This window comes from Mchenga conophoros, linkage group LG18 (assembly GCF_057382185.1).
Source record: "Mchenga conophoros isolate Kocher_MC1m ecotype Shallow Benthic linkage group LG18, M_conophoros_male_GT1.1, whole genome shotgun sequence".
Lineage (NCBI taxonomy): Eukaryota > Metazoa > Chordata > Actinopteri > Cichliformes > Cichlidae > Mchenga > Mchenga conophoros.
In genome coordinates, this window is record NC_140543.1 from 21671511 (window position 1) to 21688831 (window position 17321).

General features: G+C 42.0%; 3 protein-coding genes across 4 annotated transcripts; all 3 read left to right on the top strand.

The window, feature by feature from the left end:
* The first annotated feature begins 509 nt into the window (after positions 1-509).
* Positions 510-9818, top strand: pask (PAS domain containing serine/threonine kinase). Of its 2 annotated transcripts, XM_085255203.1 has the most exons (21): positions 510-913; positions 1057-1293; positions 1473-1696; positions 1810-1980; positions 2103-2237; positions 2318-2452; positions 2630-2792; positions 3258-3430; positions 3515-3644; positions 3743-3914; positions 5089-5321; positions 5411-5540; positions 6046-6599; positions 6686-6828; positions 6961-7128; positions 7237-7362; positions 7473-7607; positions 7717-7916; positions 8191-8324; positions 8427-8576; positions 8878-9818. In XM_085255203.1, exons 2-21 carry the CDS (start codon positions 1089-1091, stop codon positions 9045-9047), a joined length of 3651 nt encoding a protein of 1216 aa, XP_085111329.1. In that variant the 5' UTR covers positions 510-913; positions 1057-1088; the 3' UTR covers positions 9048-9818. The 2 variants fall into 2 exon arrangements, with proteins under 2 accessions (XP_085111329.1, XP_085111330.1); XM_085255204.1 differs by lacking the exon at positions 1057-1293 and having other exon boundaries at positions 8878-9817.
* Positions 9819-10508: 690 nt separating this feature from the next.
* Positions 10509-14165, top strand: mterf4 (mitochondrial transcription termination factor 4). Its single transcript, XM_085255179.1, has 4 exons — positions 10509-10621; positions 10889-11300; positions 11398-11582; positions 13530-14165. The coding sequence occupies exons 1-4, from the start codon at positions 10595-10597 to the stop codon at positions 13914-13916; spliced, it is 1011 nt and encodes a 336-aa protein (XP_085111305.1). The 5' UTR covers positions 10509-10594; the 3' UTR covers positions 13917-14165.
* A 143-nt stretch (positions 14166-14308) lies between these two features.
* On the top strand, positions 14309-16463 carry LOC146553700 (putative G protein-coupled receptor 148). The gene is made up of 2 exons (XM_085255180.1): positions 14309-14490; positions 15188-16463. Exon 2 carries the CDS (start codon positions 15271-15273, stop codon positions 16231-16233), a length of 963 nt encoding a protein of 320 aa, XP_085111306.1. The 5' UTR covers positions 14309-14490; positions 15188-15270; the 3' UTR covers positions 16234-16463.
* Positions 16464-17321: the final 858 nt, after the last annotated feature.

The window sequence follows — 17321 nt, forward strand, 5'->3', positions numbered from 1 at the left end:
TGAAGAGGCACTACAGCTTAGTTGTTCCCCCCTCCTTTGTCCTCCTGTCTCCCCTCCCTCTCCCCTCCAGAGAGGAGTTAAACAGTCTGATGGCGTGTGGGACGAAGGAGTTTTTAAGTCTGTTGGTTCTTGTCTTTGGGAGAAGCAACCTGTCACTGAACAGACTCTTCTGGTTGTTTATGGCCGTGTGCAGAGGATGCCCAGCATTGTCCATAATGTCCAGCAGTTTCTTTAGTGTGCTTTTCTCTACCACTGTCACCAGAGTGTCCAGCTTCATGCCGACCACAGAGCTAGCCTTCCTGATCAGTTTTTCCAGCCTGGATGAGTCCTTCTTTCTATATATATATACATAGAGAGAGAGAGAGATATCTATATGTGTATATGTATGTGTGTGTGAGAGAGAGAGAGACCGTTTACGTGAAGCCCTTTATTTCGGTTAATCACACTCCACTTGAATGCAGCAGTAATTATTTTTGCCATGGTAACAAAGGCGGGCTGTTCCGGGTTAATTATCCAATGAACTTTTCCTGGTTCGTAGCTGGACGTTTGATTGGCTCCAGAAGACGTCCTGAAATCATCTACTCCACTGACGCTTGAAGCCCGCGGTTTACAAAAGACATTGTTGCATTGAGCGAAATAATATCACGTTAATAAAATGTACTTTTAACCGAGGCTGACTTGCTTAGATGCTGACGTCGACTCCGGGTATAGCCTAAAACGTCGGTAATTTAACACAAATCAGAACTGACCGTGCAGCAGTGAAATTGTTAGCAGCGCTAACAATTTCATTGCTAACTTGCAGTAGCAAGTTAGCAAATGGCTAGTTAGCCACAGTGCGCAGTGCAGGTAACGTTACCTTGTCAACTGGCATTAACTCAAACAGCCGTGCCTAACAACTAGGAAACGAGCTGAGGTGAGTCTTGAATGCTGCAGTATCTGAGCAGCATAGATATTATCAATAAATCATGTCCTGTTGCATAAACTGCAAAGTTAGCCTATGATATTAAGCTGTAATTGCTACAACCACTAATTCTCTGTCATTTATACTTGAGTCAGCTATTCTCAACGCGAGCTACAAAACAGCAACAATGTCGCTGTCAACTGAGAATCGTTTTGCGGCTTCGGGAAGCGTCGTTGTTAAAGGACAAACTATTTGTGTGGTTCCCGACTTCTCGTCTGGTCACCTGGAAGATGACTTTGACCTGAACAGGTCTTACCCGTGTACTCGCAGACCTCTGTACAAGGAGAGGCTTTTAGCCTTTCAGCGTCGTTATGATCCGGCTTCCCTGACAGGTAAATTTCAGCAGTGTTGATTACAACCAACAGAAATGCTGCGCTAATAAATTCATCTCAAGTCAGTTTTGATATGACGCCCCCACCCCCATCACTGACGGTTTTGATTGGCTTGTGTTCTTAAACTAAGGGGAATAAATTGTATTTAAATCAGCTTATAACACCACTTTTTCCTACAGGTGATCATTTTGACATTGGATCTTCTGTGGCCACAAAAAACCGCCAGATGTGTAGTTTGCTTCCATCTTCTCAAGCTGGTTCCTTGCCACACTTGTCTACTATGTCAGAGAGAGAGGAGATGCTCTTCAGTCAGCTAATGTCTGGTGACTTTGGCCTGCCGGGGTATCCCTCTGCCTTCAACCCAAACAAAGTCATTCTAACTGTCAACCATAAAACTAAAAAGGTACTGTGTTGTTGACTTAATGTGGAGGGAGGTTGCTTTGCAGCACAGGATAACCAGCATTTCAACTGTATGAATTGCTTACTTGATTAATTATTTATTTATTTTAATTTCAGGTTTTGTCAGCAAATGAACAAGCCTGCAAGCTGTTTGAGTGCGCAACTGAAGAGCTCATTGGAAAAAAGCTGCCCTCCCTCTTAAAGAAAACCAGTCAGGTCCTGGAAGAAGCACTGGAAGAGGATTTTCCACTAGTCGATGGGACTGTTGTAGCAGCGTCTGGAAAAGTGGTATGAAATTACTTAAAACAGCATGAGCCATTGAGTCAGATTTCTTTAATCTACACCATAGATTTATTCATTTCATTTGTTTTGGGTTTTTTTTTTTCCTTTGTTTGTTTGTGTTTTGGCAGGTGGATGCCCTGACTTTATCTGGAGAAATGCCAGTGTCTGTGTACACCTACAGACAATCACAGAATGAAGAGCACCTCCTTCTCGTGATGGAAAATGTAGAAAGGATGTCTTCCTTTTTGTCCTTCTCAAGAGATGTAAGTACACCCTTATTTAGCATTCTTTTACAAATGTAAAGTAATGCCTAGCCATAGACGTGTACATTTGTCACTTTCAGGGCAGAATCCTAACCTGTGATTTGGCATTTGCCCATCTCCATGGATACCATCATCCCGAGGAGTTAAAAGGAGTTTTTGTGAAGGAGCTAATCCCCTCTTTACAAATCCCCCTCCGCAGTCATGCACTGCCCAAAGTAAGCACACTTTTGAACTGTTCTGCTCAGCTAAGGAAAACTCGGAATTTTAACCTCTGCTTCTGAGACCCTTTTTATCAATGTGCTGCTCTGACATTTTGGCAGAATGGATAAGAAGAAAATTATATCCCTTTTTAAATATTTCTGTAGTACAATTTTTTTTCTATCTGCTTTCAGATGCTGAGGGTTCAGCGAGTGTGTGGTAGAAGCAGAGAAGGTGCAGCAGTCCCGCTGTGTGTTAAACTTCAAGGGGCGGTGCAGTGTGGGAAACCCCAACACCAGCTTAATGGGACTGGCTACATATACCTCAATGACAGCCTTGAAATGTCATCCTCATCAGGTAGTTGGCTTAAATTGTAGGACAAAGCTATGACCAATAGATTAAAAACACACTCACTGTTGTGCACCCAGAGGGTGTGTGGGTTATGCACCCACACACTGTGTTGTGCTGTACACTCCAATTAACATTTAAACTTCTTGCAGTCCAATAGAGGTGTAGGTTTTACATTTTGGGGCTTTTCCTGGACAATTTAAAGTTGGAAATGTACTAATATGGCCCTTACAGATCAGATGTGGTGCTTGCATTGACAGCTTTCAGGCAGCTTTAATGTTAGTGGCCTTTTTCATGCCGTGTCTGTGTCCACTATAGTGAACACCTGTTGTTTAGTATCCTCAAGTCTGATGTTTGTGTTTTAAGGCAATAAATTCACTAATACCCCCCCACCCCATGTCATCTGCTTTTATATATCACTTATGCTTTCTTTAACTAATTGTGCACTTTGAACGTACGCTTGGACTTTCACAGACGTCAATGTGGACAGCACTGTCAGCCCAGCCCTAGAATACTCTGGAACAGTTTGGGTGTTTGCTCCTGTCAGCGGTCTCCTTCTGCTCCACACTGATGGTTCTATCATCAGCATCCACAGCCACCTGGCCCTCAGTCTGTTTGGCTACAGCAAGGACGAGCTGCTGGGGAAGGTCAGCCAATGTAACCACTGAACGTGGCTGTTTGGACTGAGGACCATCCAATCCTCATAGATATTGCTGTTTTGTTATCTATAGAACATCACTTTCCTGATGCCCGGTTTCTATGGGTGGATGTCGGACTCGGACAGAAAGACCAGATCCTTCTCTGATTCTCATGCAAAGGCCTCTAAAAGTCCTGCAGCATCCAGGATATCAGGAAAATATGGTGAGTGTTGGAATATGTAAGGTACTTATTTTTACCTGTCATGCAGTATTATTTGTTTGCACTGTGCATCACTTAATAGTTTCTTATTTCAATTTTAGACCCATCCTCACTAGTGGCAGGAGACATGGCCATGGTGCACCGAGCAGCTCTGGAAAGGACTTCAGCAGGGAGAGGCAGGATCTTCACTGGCACCAGCATGATGCTGGATAAACAGGGCAGCGCTCTGTCTGCCCTCTCCCCTCCTGCAGTCACCTCAACACGTGTGGTTACGTAAGTACGCGGGCACATTAAAATCGTCCAGCTCACAGGCTCCGTGATTTTAATGTGTATCAATGATTTTATCTGGTAAGTCATATCCGAGGCTTTTAGTAGCCTTGGATATGATGGTGATTAATTCTGACAGGAGGTTTTATGCCAGCAGATATTCAAATTCACTGTAGACTTTAAACAGAGTGGGTTTGTGTACTCTGAAATGCTGGACAGACAAAAGCTGCTGTTGCGACAATCAGGTGCCTTAAAGCCGCAGGCTGCATGTATATTTAATGTGCTTTGCAGTAAATCTGGAAGCACTCCAACTCACTGGTCAAGCCTGATGGTCTCACTGTGTCTCCAACTACTCAATAGACACTGAAACACTAATTACATTTTCCCCAGTTAGATCAGCTGTGACTGCTCATCGTTTCTGTCCTTTCTGCTGTTATTGTTTTCCCCCCTAAAACTTGTATCTGAATTGGACTCGTAAAGCTTTTGTGACTGGAATGTTTTCCCCAAATTTCACAGTCATGATTGATTCATGAATGATTGTGATGCTGGAATATCTCAGTGTGGGTTAAGTGTGTTAAAAGGCCTCTCGTTTGCCATCTGTTGGACAAATAATGTCACAGCATGCCTGGTATTTAAAAAATAAATTTAAAAAAAGTAGAGATTTCTAATATAGTGCCTCTTATTTAGAATTTGAAGAAATAGTAATGCATCGTTAAGTTGTTCCAAATGAATATTATTGTTTACCAACCTTTTATACAAAATATGTATTTCAGTACTGAGCTTTTATTTAAGCTAAGCATTTACAATTTACAGCATGCAGATAGAAACTTGCATAAGTCCTAAATCTTCAGCCTGTGGGGGAAATAAACAGGCAAAGACTTATTCACTCACTAAAAATGTAACTGCAGAGACAAATTAGCTGGGAGTTAAGGCATTCGTTCTTGTATATGCTATTACCAGTGCTTGTAAGGTGAAGTGCTTTGTGTTTTACACTTGCACCAACCCCAAAAAACAAGACATCCACAGCATAGATTGCAGTTTTGCGTATACATTTTTGATTTCCTAGGAGAGACTTCAGATACGTTTTCAGTAAATATTTTGCCACTGGAGTTTGCCTGTAGCTTTCTTGTGTTGGCATGGAAAGAAAAGAATTGGATTGAAACAGCCCGTCTTTCCTCAGGGCCAATAACACTGCAGAGCTGATGGAAGAAGCAGCTCAGGTAGCACCATGCTGTAGTCAGATAGACAGTGTGGATACTACTCAGGCACTCCTCAAGACATTTACCTGGGTGGAACTTCCAGATGACGACGCCTGCCGCTCTGTTCCCACTGAACCATCGCACCAAAAGAGAGAACAGCAGCCGGGCAGTGAAGTTCAGAAAAAAGATGAACCCGCCCCTGAGAATATCCCAGGTGTGACGTAGCTCTGCTGATGTTTTCTTTACATAAATGGAGCTCCGCTATAAATACAATGTACAATGAATGTTTTTCTTGTTCTGTAGACTGTCCTGCTGGGAATGAACATGCTGTTGATAAGATTAACGACAAACCTCCTGATGAAGGAAAAGATCACCGTTCATCTGCCTCTGTGCTTGAGGAATCTAGCTTTGAAGTAATCTCAATGGAGAGCCGGTGAGGAGAGATATTTTTCAGTTATGTGGGTAAGATGAGGCCCTGAAAGCCTCTGACGTGCCTGGTTGAAACTTCAAAGAATCTAAAGATGCTAATGAGAATGTCAGCGCTCGCAGTTACGTATATCATACTTTAAAATATTGCACAATGGCAGGAAGAAACAGACGAGTTTCAGCCTGTAGCTTAGAAATGCTGTCTCATTCATATTTTTGGCGTCTTTAGTGGGTCGGCACCTTTTTCAATTGTATAAGCCTTTTCAATTGAGTATGCTTCCTTTTTGTTTAGTTAGACTTCAAAGAAAACTGGAAACATTCATTTCACATATCATTTGCTATACTAACACCTGGATGTGTTTCTCTGTGTTTTTAATACAGTATTTGATTCCACTGTCAAACTTTTATTCATTTCTTTCCTTATTTCAGCTTTAGACGTTTCCTTCCTTTATGAATATATTTTTCATGTATTCATGTAACAATGTTTTGGTTTTTCTAATTTAATTTCCTAGGTCTTCTTCTGGCTTCTGTGAACACGGTGGTTCTGATCCAGCCCAAGCAGTGGACTCAGCCAGTATCTTTCTGGACCTAAACAGCAATGGTGATCTAGTTAGCCGGGCCCTAGCGGAGCTAGACCTGGGCGGTAATGTAGAGCTGCTCAGTGGTGGAGGAGGCAACAATGACGCCCCACACTCTGTGGCATCATGCGATACAGCTGAGCTCCTGCGGACTCCCTCCCCATGCATGGTGCTGTCTGACCAGGAAGCGGAGCCCAGTGAGCCTGGGGACGTTGCTGCTGTGGAGGCCAGAAACAAATCACCTGAAAAACTTGAAAAGCATAAGGATGAGCAGGTTCACTGGGAAGCTGTCTCTGCAATTCATCAAGGAAAGGGCCAAGAGGGCTGTGAACAAGTGAATACTGGGATTCAGTCACTAGCAGATATGCCTGCCACATCTACTCCCAAGAAACAGAAGGTGTATGGACACAACCAGTCCTCAGAAACCACATGTATAGTGGAGGGGCAATTTGAAGGAAGTGGATACCACAGAGACGGCACAAGAATAGGTTGGTGTTAAACTGTTTACTGTACTTTAGATTCCTCCTAAAAATCAAATGCAAAGCAACAAGTATTTTTCTCTGCTTGTGTGCAGATGTGCTGTGTGATGTGTGCGGGACAAACCTCCCAGACGGAAGCTCCATTTTCTGCATGTGGATGTGCAGACTCAGCCAGCAGGGGGCGATGTCACAAATGGATCAATCACTGCACGACCAAACAGCAGGCAGTCTAGGAGAGGTCAGTGGCTGTAATGATCTTAAGTCTAGGTCAATAAAGCATGGATTTTATCTTATTTATATTTTAATGTAAACTTCATTAGAGGCGGTTGTGTTTGTAACTTGGTGATCATTTACTCGTTTCTTCATGAAGAGGATTGGTGAGGCCAGTCAGGGGGAAGCATTGCGCTCCACCATGGACCTCGAGCAGTCTAAAGCCTGTGATGGACAGTTTGAAGAAGAGTACAAGCCGATCAAAGCTGTTGGTAAAGGAGCCTTTGGATTTGTCTGGAAGGCAGAAAGGCGCTGCGATGGGCAAGAAGTAAGAAAAATATTTGGTGGGGGGGGGGGGTTGTTGTTTGTATATGTAGTTTTTTTTGTTTTGTTTTTTGCAGAAGATGACTTTATGACCTACTTTAAAAACCTACAGGTGATTGTGAAGTTCATCAGCAAGGCCAGAATAGTGAGCGACTGCTGGGTAGACGACCCAATGTTAGGGCGAGTGAGCCAGGAGATCGCCATACTGACCCGAGTGACGCACCATAACATCGTTAAGGTCGCCGTGCGGTTTGCATCACATGACCCTGTCGCAAAAGTTTCCAAAATAATGTGTTTTAATCGTGAACTGTGTTGCTTCACATCATACACCTGTGTTGGTGTCACTAGGTGCTGGAGGTGTTTGAGAATGGGAGTTACTTTCAGATGGTGATGGAGAAACACGGAGATGGTTTGGACCTTTTTGAGTTTATAGACATGCAGCCGAGGCTCGATGAGCCCCTTGCCAGCTACATATTCAGACAGGTACACGCACAGCCAGAAAAATACAACCGTGTCAGGCGAGTGGGCTCATAAATGTGACATGAAGTATTGATTTGTTCTTTGTTAAAATGCAGCGTCTGTCTCTTCGCAGATTGTGGCAGCTGTCTTCTATCTGAGGACCAAGAACATCCTTCACAGGGACATAAAAGATGAGAACATCATAATTGACACATGTTTTCACATTCGACTGATAGACTTCGGCTCTGCTGCTATAATGACTCCTGGGAAGCTCTTTTATCATTTCTGTGGCACCCTTGAGTACTGCTCCCCAGAGGTGCTACAGGGAAATCCGTGAGTATACACTATCTGTTAATTCTTTTTCCTCTTTTTTTTTTTTAATGTATTTTATTAAATAGCATCCTTCTGTTTAAAGAAGTCACTTAAATTATTGAATCTGAATGCAGAGTCTAGTTAAGAGTTATTTTTACAGTCCTAGATTACATTTATGACCCATTGAACTCATGAATTGAGCTCTAGAGTATACAATTTTGAGAATATGCCATCAGCACTGAATTAACTTGCTAATAATTGTAGGCTTCTCTCATAAGTGGGCTTCTTTTTGTAGCTATGAGGGTCCAGAGCTGGAGATGTGGTCTCTGGGGGTTTTGCTCTATACGTTGCTTTTCAGCGAGAATCCCTTCTGTGACGTGGGTGAGATCCTGGATGCCAAACTAAATCCCCCGTATCATCTCTCTCCAGGTACACAGCAGCTGGTTGTGATTTCACAAAATATGATCCTTTGAGTTTATAGAGACAATTTTGTCCAGTCAGATTCTGAAGTTTTTCTGTGTATTCTCTCAGAGCTGGATGATGTATTACACGGGCTGCTTGACCCTAACCCAACTCACAGAATGGACTTAGACCAGCTGCTGCTGCAGTCCTGGATCAGTCAGCCCATTTCTCTATCAGAGTACACCTGGGCAGAGGTGGTTCCTGAAAATCTGAGCTGCTGTGAGTACTCTTAAATGGTACTGTTGGACTAGTAGATGTCAGACTTTTTCTGATATTCCACACCTCAGGAGGTGGAAACAGTTTATCCCGTACACCTCTTAATACTCATCACTCTGCAACAATAAAATAAGTGCATAAGCATCAGGCCACTTTGATATTTTTTTTCCCCTTGAAATGTAATACAAATTCAACTTAGTTTAACTTCATATTTTTCCTTTTCCACCTGCACCACAGTTTGAGAACCTCGTTGACAATCATTAGCTATGTTTTAATGTACTGGGGCCTCTGATCTTTTTATCAGGTTTACCGCAGCACCAAGAATCCAGTCCTAAGGCGTACATCGGGCAGAGCTCATTTTCAGGCGGTGGGGATGACACTCTGCCTGAGGATGACGAGGAGGAAGATGAGGACGAGAGGTTGGAGATCGCAGCCCTGAAATCGGAGCTGCATAAGTACCTCGTTGAGGATTAAAGACTCTGCTTAAACAAAGTGAAGCCTTCATGCGAACTGTCAAATCAACTTTTTTTTTATCTGGAGTCACTGAACAAAGATATAAATGTTGAAGAAAAATGAAGTGTGCCTCAGTGATGGGACGCTGCTGTCGGGACTAAATATGAGACAAACAGACTTCTGACTTAATCATGGGTCGGTCACACTGTGCTTGTTTCTGTGTTCAGGATGTAATGTTTTATTTATCTTTTTGCAGTTTGAGGAAAAATTAAAGCAGCAAAAAAAAAAATTTGTGACAGTTTAAAGTATCACCCAGCTTTACTACAAAAACACACAACTATAAGCTGTTACCTCAGAGAAATCACACAAACTCATTAAAGTTAAAAACTCTTGATCCGGCTTTTTTTTTTTTTTTTTTCTTTTTTTTTTTAAATAATGGGCAATTTATATTCATAGTTTTATTCTTGTATATTTTAATTAAAAGTGTAAGAATATCTGATATTTATCTATTTATTTTTATACATCAATAAATGTATTGCCACAAGCATGTTCTCTTCAGTCAGGTAACTGCTACTTAAATTTATATCCAAAACACTAAATGACTGCAGTACTTGTTGGGGACACATTTATTAGGTTCCCAGCTGGTGTTAAAGCTGCCAGATTAACAGCTGCTGTTATTTACAGGCTGCCACTTCCTTCACAGACTTTCACGTTATTTCAAAGTAGAGAGGAGGGTGGTACTGCAAATATTTCATCATGAGTACCTTACACTAGCTACAGACTGTCAGCTATCCCAATAAAGTTGAAGATTTATTTTCACTGTGAAGTGAAGATAGGACTTCCTGAAAAGTCCTTATAATAACACTGAACCATTTAAAAAGCCCAGACTTTACTTTTTTATGTATCCTGATTGCATTCACCATGCTGATTCTCATCTGAAAACATGTTTTGGAATTAAAAATGATTAACTCATGACGTTGATAACATGAATTGAGCACTATATCGTTACTCAGGGCAGGAAAGCACTGCCAAAAAGTGCCCGAAAGTCTCTATTTAGACTGTTGACTCTATGATTGTTGAAATACAATCTGTCAAATATGTCAATCACGAATTGTGTCAAGCAACTTTGAGGCACAATGCACAAGCTGCAATTAGATCCTGGTAAAGTGACGTTTGAAGGTGTCATTGAGTTTAAAAACATGTTTCCAAAAAGCACTGAATTTATTAGTACAGTCACGCAGAGCCATAAGGATAAAACAAGTAATTTCTTTATTTTATATATAAACCCTAATGACTGCGGTCTATAAACAGATAGAAACAAAGATATTAGACGCTTAAAAAACTCCATCGAGAATCACTTTTTGGCACGACACAGGCAATTTAATTAAGAAAATGTCTGTCTTATAAGATTTCTAAATCATGATCACACCATCATATTTGACTAGCCGAATATATACCAAAGACTGTAGAAAAAACTGTTTTCTACAGTCTTTGATATACATACACACGTAGCGGAACCTTTGTACTCTTTAAGTTGGAAGACGGAAATATTTCGATAACGGAGAAGCATGGGGACCCGTGTTGCTGTGAATCAGGTGAAGTATAAATACAAACTATTACGATTTAGTATCTTTTTCCTCGAAGTAGAAATAATTAGAGGTGCAACACTTTTAACTGAATGGACCCATCAGTAAAAAAAAAAAAAAAAAGGAAAGAAAAGAAAAGAAAAGAAAAGACTGACATTTATAACCTTCACGTCTGCTAACTTGAGCTAATGATAACGGTGGAGTTTGTTAGCATATTTTCTGCCCCCTCTACCGCTGCTGTCTGTGAGGGTTTTAAAGGCGTGTATTTTTCCACAGGTACTACGGTTGGCTGTGAGAAATGCCACCATATCTACACTGTGTCCGCGTCAGTTTGGGAGATACTACCCCCAGTCCAGATGGTATTGTTCCTTCACCAACCAGGCAACGCAGCACAGTCAAGACTTGAATCCTCCGAGTGGGATCCCGGTCACTGAGCTGTCCCTGCGCTCTTTCATTGATATGGGCTTCACAGAGAGTCAGGCAGAGCAGATATACGAGTCTCTGGCCAATGTCAGAAAAGGAGATTCTGCCAAACACATCCTACCAACCCTCACAGCTCTGTTTGTCTTGGGTCTCAACCCGTCGAGTGTGAAGAAGTGCCTGGAGAAATGTCCTGAACTTTACACCATCAAAGAGGCACAGCTGCAGCAGCGCATAAGCAACCTGCGGAAAATAGGCTTAGTTGAAGGTAAGGTGTTGCCTTTGCGCAGTTTATTTCTACATTAGATCAGGCATAAAATTACTGAAAATATATGAAACCCGCATTTTACTCTATTTCTCCGTAGGCAGTCTTCAGAGGGTGGTGGCCCATTACCCCAGGATCCTGACTGTGCCTTCGAAAAGAGTAAAAAATGTGGTGATGTTTCTCAAAGAGAAGTGCCTGTTTACTTCCCAGCAGGTCACAGACATCATCAGAGATTGTCCAGCAGTGGTGCTGGAGAACTTGGATCAGCTGGAGTACAAGTTTCAGGTGAGCAAGTGAATTGCGTTTGCTGCTTTTTGTTAGGTTTTGGTTTGGATTGTCAAACAGACCTGTCCAAACAGACCTGTCCAAACAGACCTGGGTTCTGTGTATTCAAATGTGTAACAAACAACGGTTACCATATTATTACATAAAAGATGCAAATGTGAATTCCTAGTAGGGCTGAACGATTATGGAAAATAATCTAATTGCGATTTTTTTGCCCCAATATTGCGATTGCGATGCGATATGCGATTATTTTTTTAAGGTCTTTGTCTTCTGTATTATTAAACAAAGACAAGCAATACATCATATAGTATGGCCAATACTATATTACATTAATTTTAAACTGTTCTTTCCTGGAAGACAGACCTCTGTTATGATGACATGAGGTGATGCATGAATTGATGACTGACATTTTTATTTAACTTCTTCAATCACAACAGTATATTTGAACATACACAATAGTTTATTTTTAGCTTACAAACATCTGAGCATAAAGTGCTGACAAGGAACCCTGGTGTAAACATTAAAATGAAAGTCAGTACAATGTGCAGATTGCAGAAATATACATAAAAAAAATCAGTGGCTTTACCACACTCAGTTTTTCGACATCTGTGAACTACTAGACAGTCATTCAATTAAAAAATAATATTAAATAAATAAAACTAATAAATAAAAAATACACACATCTTACTGATCTCTGCAGTCAGTAACATTACACATAAAGTGCAAACATAATAGCAATTGTATAAACACACACACAAACACGCCTTTAAAGTTTAAAGGCGTGAAATTGGACGGTCTAGCCTTCTGATTAGCTAATCAGAAGGCTAGTTCTGATTAGCGTCACCGCTGTCTCGGTGGAGTTTAATAAACTCGGCCGTCTGCTTCTTGCTATCTAAAATATAACCAGACACTGGTGTAAATTCTCGACTGTCTCATACTTCTGTTTAATAAGTTTTCTGTTTGACGTTTAGTCAGCTGTGTGAAAACCAAGGAGGAACCCACCCGGGGGATTAATAAAGTTTTATTTTATCTAATCTAATAACTTTAATCTCAGCCAAACCGATTTACTCACGAACAAACAAAACACTGAAAAAAGCCCAACAATAACATTTTTAGGTTGTCTAAGTGACTTATATATTACGTTTAACCCGAGCAGCGAAACTCCGCGGTGATCTGAAAATGATGTGCCGGGACTTGTGCCGTTCTCGGCCGCATCAGTAACCCTCGAGCTCCCGGCTAGCTGTCGAGCTGGTGGGTAGCAGACGCCTCCGAAAACGTCGAAGCACTTTTGCAAATATGGGATATCTTGATAAACCGAGCAGATATTTGATGTTTACACAACTACTTTCTCGCCTGAAAATATGTTAAAAGTTTATTTTGTGACCCAGAAAGATTAGTATGAGTAATTTTAAAACTTAGTAGCGGCCGCCATTGCTGGAAACTGGAGTTTGGCTGGGCCGCGCTATGAATTCTGGGATATGGTAGTAATTTGGACAGCCTTATAATCGCAGTATAATCGCAGCCTTTGCGGTTAGAAAATTGCACTTGATCATGTCGCGATATTATCGCAAATGCGATATATCGTTCAGCCCTAATTCCTAGATGTTTTGAATAAGTTATCAAAGATGATGAGCACAGTGGGCTCAGTAGCTCCATTCCAGTAATAATAGACTGAATGTTATTTGTATATATATATATTTTTTTTCAGATCTGCATTTTATAATCCTGTGAGCACTTCTGCAGGTCTCTTTGTACAGTGCAGAGTGGGACAGTGTGCATCCGCATTGCACTTTCCCACATGAAAGCATACCGTCCTTAAGATCAGCTCAGAGTTTCGGAATAGGAGTATCTCCTGTGTCCACACTTTTATATGTTGTCCACTTAAAGCTGTTGTCAAACTGTGTACTAACTGTGTTGACCGGCACATTTTACCTCCTCTCTCCACAGTACGTCTACTTCAGAATGGGTGTCAAACAGGCGGAGATGGTGAAGTGCCGACTGTTTCGTTACAGTCTGGATGAGATCCGCTGTCGACACACTTTCTTGGAGCGACGGGGCCTCTATGAAACCCCGGACAAGAAAGGACAGACGACGATCATCAACCCCAATCTGGACAGCGTCCTTAATGTTGATCAGGACACCTTCCTTGCGCACGTCGCCCAGACATCAGCGGAGGAGTACGACGTGTTTAAAAGACTGGTAGCCAGGGAGTGGCAGGAAGGGGAGCTGCAGCAGGGCAGGACCGAACCTGATAGTGACGATGAGGATGACGACGATGACGATGATGACGATAGAGAAGCAAAAAGTGGATATGGGAAAAGGAGAAAGAAGTGACTGCTTGTTGAACCAGTCTTTGTTTTTTGCTTTTTAGGGAAGTTCCCTAGATTATTATCTAAACCACCCATGGGAACACAGTGAGAGCCTTTTGCTGGGGTTTATGTTAGTGGTTTCATCATGTAAGACGTGAGGACGTTGGTGTGAGACTGTGGGTCAGGTCTAACTTTGGGTGACGAAAAATGTGTCACTAATATTTTTGACTTTCCTTCACTGATGGCATAAATTAAATGAATTTCAGAAGCTTGACTTGTGAGTCCTATTGAAAACAGGAGATGACTGCCAATCCCTTTAAGTGAGTTTTCGAATAAAGTCAAATAAATTCTTGAAAACCAATCCGATTTACTGGGCAGAAAACGCTATAAAAGCTACGGTGTGGGGAGCTCCACCTCGTTACTATGTGACAGCTGAGTGTTTGTAGCTCTCTGCAGCCCCTATACTATCTCTCTGAGTCAACAAAGGGTACATTCAGAAAGAGCCGTCCAGTGAGATGAGTGCTGCAGAGCACCGTTTTATTTATTTGAGCATTAACGGATGCACGCCACAGGCAGTTTTTTCCATTTTTGAGCCTCAGGTAAGATCACTCACCTTTTGTTCAATCGATAATTTGTCAATAAATATGTTTATGTAGTCATTTCTGGGTTTTGTTTTGCTCTTTTTGTTTAGTGTATACAAATTTTGGTTGGGAACGTGGTTATCACGGTTGTGGTGTTCAGCTTAGTTATTTATTTTTTGCTGAGTGAAATCATGATGTTGCACCTGATTTGTGAGATTGTACATGAAGAGAAGTTGATGTTCAGGGTCCATTGTTGAATATTCGTTCATATTCGAATTCTGCCAACAAGCTTCTGGCCGCTCATTTTAATTGTTAAGTAGACTAAAACAATTAGACTGGACTGTAAAATAAAAATGGCATGTTTAAAAAGCTGGAGCATTAAAGTGTTAGACATTACTGTTTTTTTTGTTTGTTTTTGTTTTTCCAGCCTGCAGCCCAAGAAGGTTATCACTGTATCAAACACACACAGATATTATTCATGTAGAGATCACATTTGCTCTTTGCTGCTTGTGTGAAAATTTGCAAGTTGCAGCTTTGACGCAAATGCATAAATATAGACTCGAACCATATTTGCATGTAGTTACAGTTGATTTATACAGTTTCTTACCTGCTCATCCAGTTCAAATTCGCTGGGTGGATTAGAGTGGAGGTGTATCCCACCTGTATTAAATGTAGTGCGCTGTGGACATTGATTTGTGGTGTTTTTCTTTCACAGGACTTGGCTGGAGAAAGTAGGGACTGTGATCATAAAACACCCCTGTGTCGCCATCTGCACTTCCTCCGTGACTCACAGGTACAATGACATCACCGATACCAATTTCAAACATCACGCAGGAGTGGGTGGAGGTCCTGGAGAAATGGCACCTGGATTTGTTTTTGATCCCCACAATAGTCATCACTCTTGCCACCTTGCTGGCCAGCCCTGTTCTCCTGGTAAGCATTTTCCTATCCCGTGCCCTCCGCCAGGAGACGCGTTACCTGCTACTGGCCAACATCCTGGTGGCCGACCTGTTTTTGGTCCTCCTCAACTTGGCCACGTTGATTTGTAACGCCTTGAGAGCGCCGATGCAATGGTTGGGTTGTGAGCTGGTCACAACTCTCACTGTCACCAGCTACTGCTGTGCCATTTACACGGTCACTCTCATGGTGGTCGACACCTATGCTGCTGTTCGCTGGCCTCTCCGTTACCGTGACGTTATTCCACCTTCCCGTACCTACTGCATACTGGTGGGGGTGTGGGTGTTAGCAGCCATATACCCTTTCACAGTGATGATCAAGACGCAGGTAGCGAGTGGGAACTTCCATGAAAAGCTACCCGTGTGTCTGGTCCTCATCTCCCTTGGATTCATTCAAGCCAGGAACATGACTGGGATCTATATCTACTTCTTCGTAGCTGCACTCATGTGTTCACTGCTCATTTCTTACTGCTACATTCGCCTCTACATGATAACGAGGACACAGGGAATCTGGCATAACCGCTTCTCCAGGGCCAGGGTCACCCTGCTGGCCCACGGGGTTCTGCTCCTGCTCTACTTTGCCCCCGGCTTCCTTTTTACCATAGAGCTCGTTCTAATAGACAGGAAAGACATACCTCAGGATGTTCGCGTGTGGGTCTCCACAGTCAATATGTGTGTTTTTATGTTGCTGCCCAGGGTATTTGCTCCTTACCTGTATGGGATCAGGTACAGAGAGATCTCAGACACAGTAATGCTGCTGCTGCTGCACCAGCACAGGAGACTCAGCCAGGCCACAGCTGCGTAAAGACCTGCTGTGTTTTTGAACAACTTCTAAAGGGTCAGAGTTTTATCTACATGATCTGTAAAAATGCCAAGAATCAAACTGTCATAGAGAAACGCTGCATTTTATTTTATAGTTTAGTCTGTAGGAGTTAGATTTCACCGAATCCAGAACTTAGACTCTGTGTTCCAGCTACATTAATAATGCAATATCGCCAATGTTTTATTTGTATAAAGCACTTGGATTTCTTTCTACTTTCTCTGTTTGTGTCAGGGGTTGAGAACTGTGTTGCTGCTCTGTGGATCTCGGTCAGAAGATGCTGAACTTCCCTGCTTTCATATTTATGTAACACACGATCCCGGGCCTCGGTTTTATGACTAAAGTAATAAAGCACTAAACTGTATTAGTTTTTTTAAAGCCTTGTTTGTCTAAAGCTGGATATCTACAATGATCCGACATGGCGAGAAGGGTGATGGATAGTGGTGAGTCGAGCATCCTGGCAGCAGGCGGCCGTAACCAGTTCAGCAACTTAACAGCAGAGGGACACATTCGTCCCTTCGTCTTGTAAAGCACAACAGGATAGTAGATGTGTTCTTTCCTCATGGCCTGGATCCCTGCACTCTAAACAACCTCACACTGCCTTTCTACATAAGCCTCTGGACCACCTCTACCCCAAAGAACACTCTACTCAATCTTATTTGCCCATTTACATGGAACTGATTACACAGTGCTAAGTACAAATCTCTAATGACCTGATTTCCACAGAAATCATTGCCATTCAACGTGGTCTGATAAGACTACATTGCTTTTCATCCTGATGAACTCACACAAAAAGTCCCTGAGGGGAGGGGGAGGGGGTTACCCAAGCTATTGTATTGCTGCCTTATTTAAAGTGTTGAAAATAACTGGTTGACTTATAATTTGTCAAACATAATTGGCATGACACAACATAGAAACGGCAATCAGATTTGGACAAAGTCACTTTTATTTATACTCAACCAGATAAAATATCTCACTGAATTTAAGAATCTCGTTCTCACGAGAAAGCTGAGCAATAGGGTGTTAGAAATTACAACAAATTCAGCAATTCAATTAAAAATATTTGTACTAGA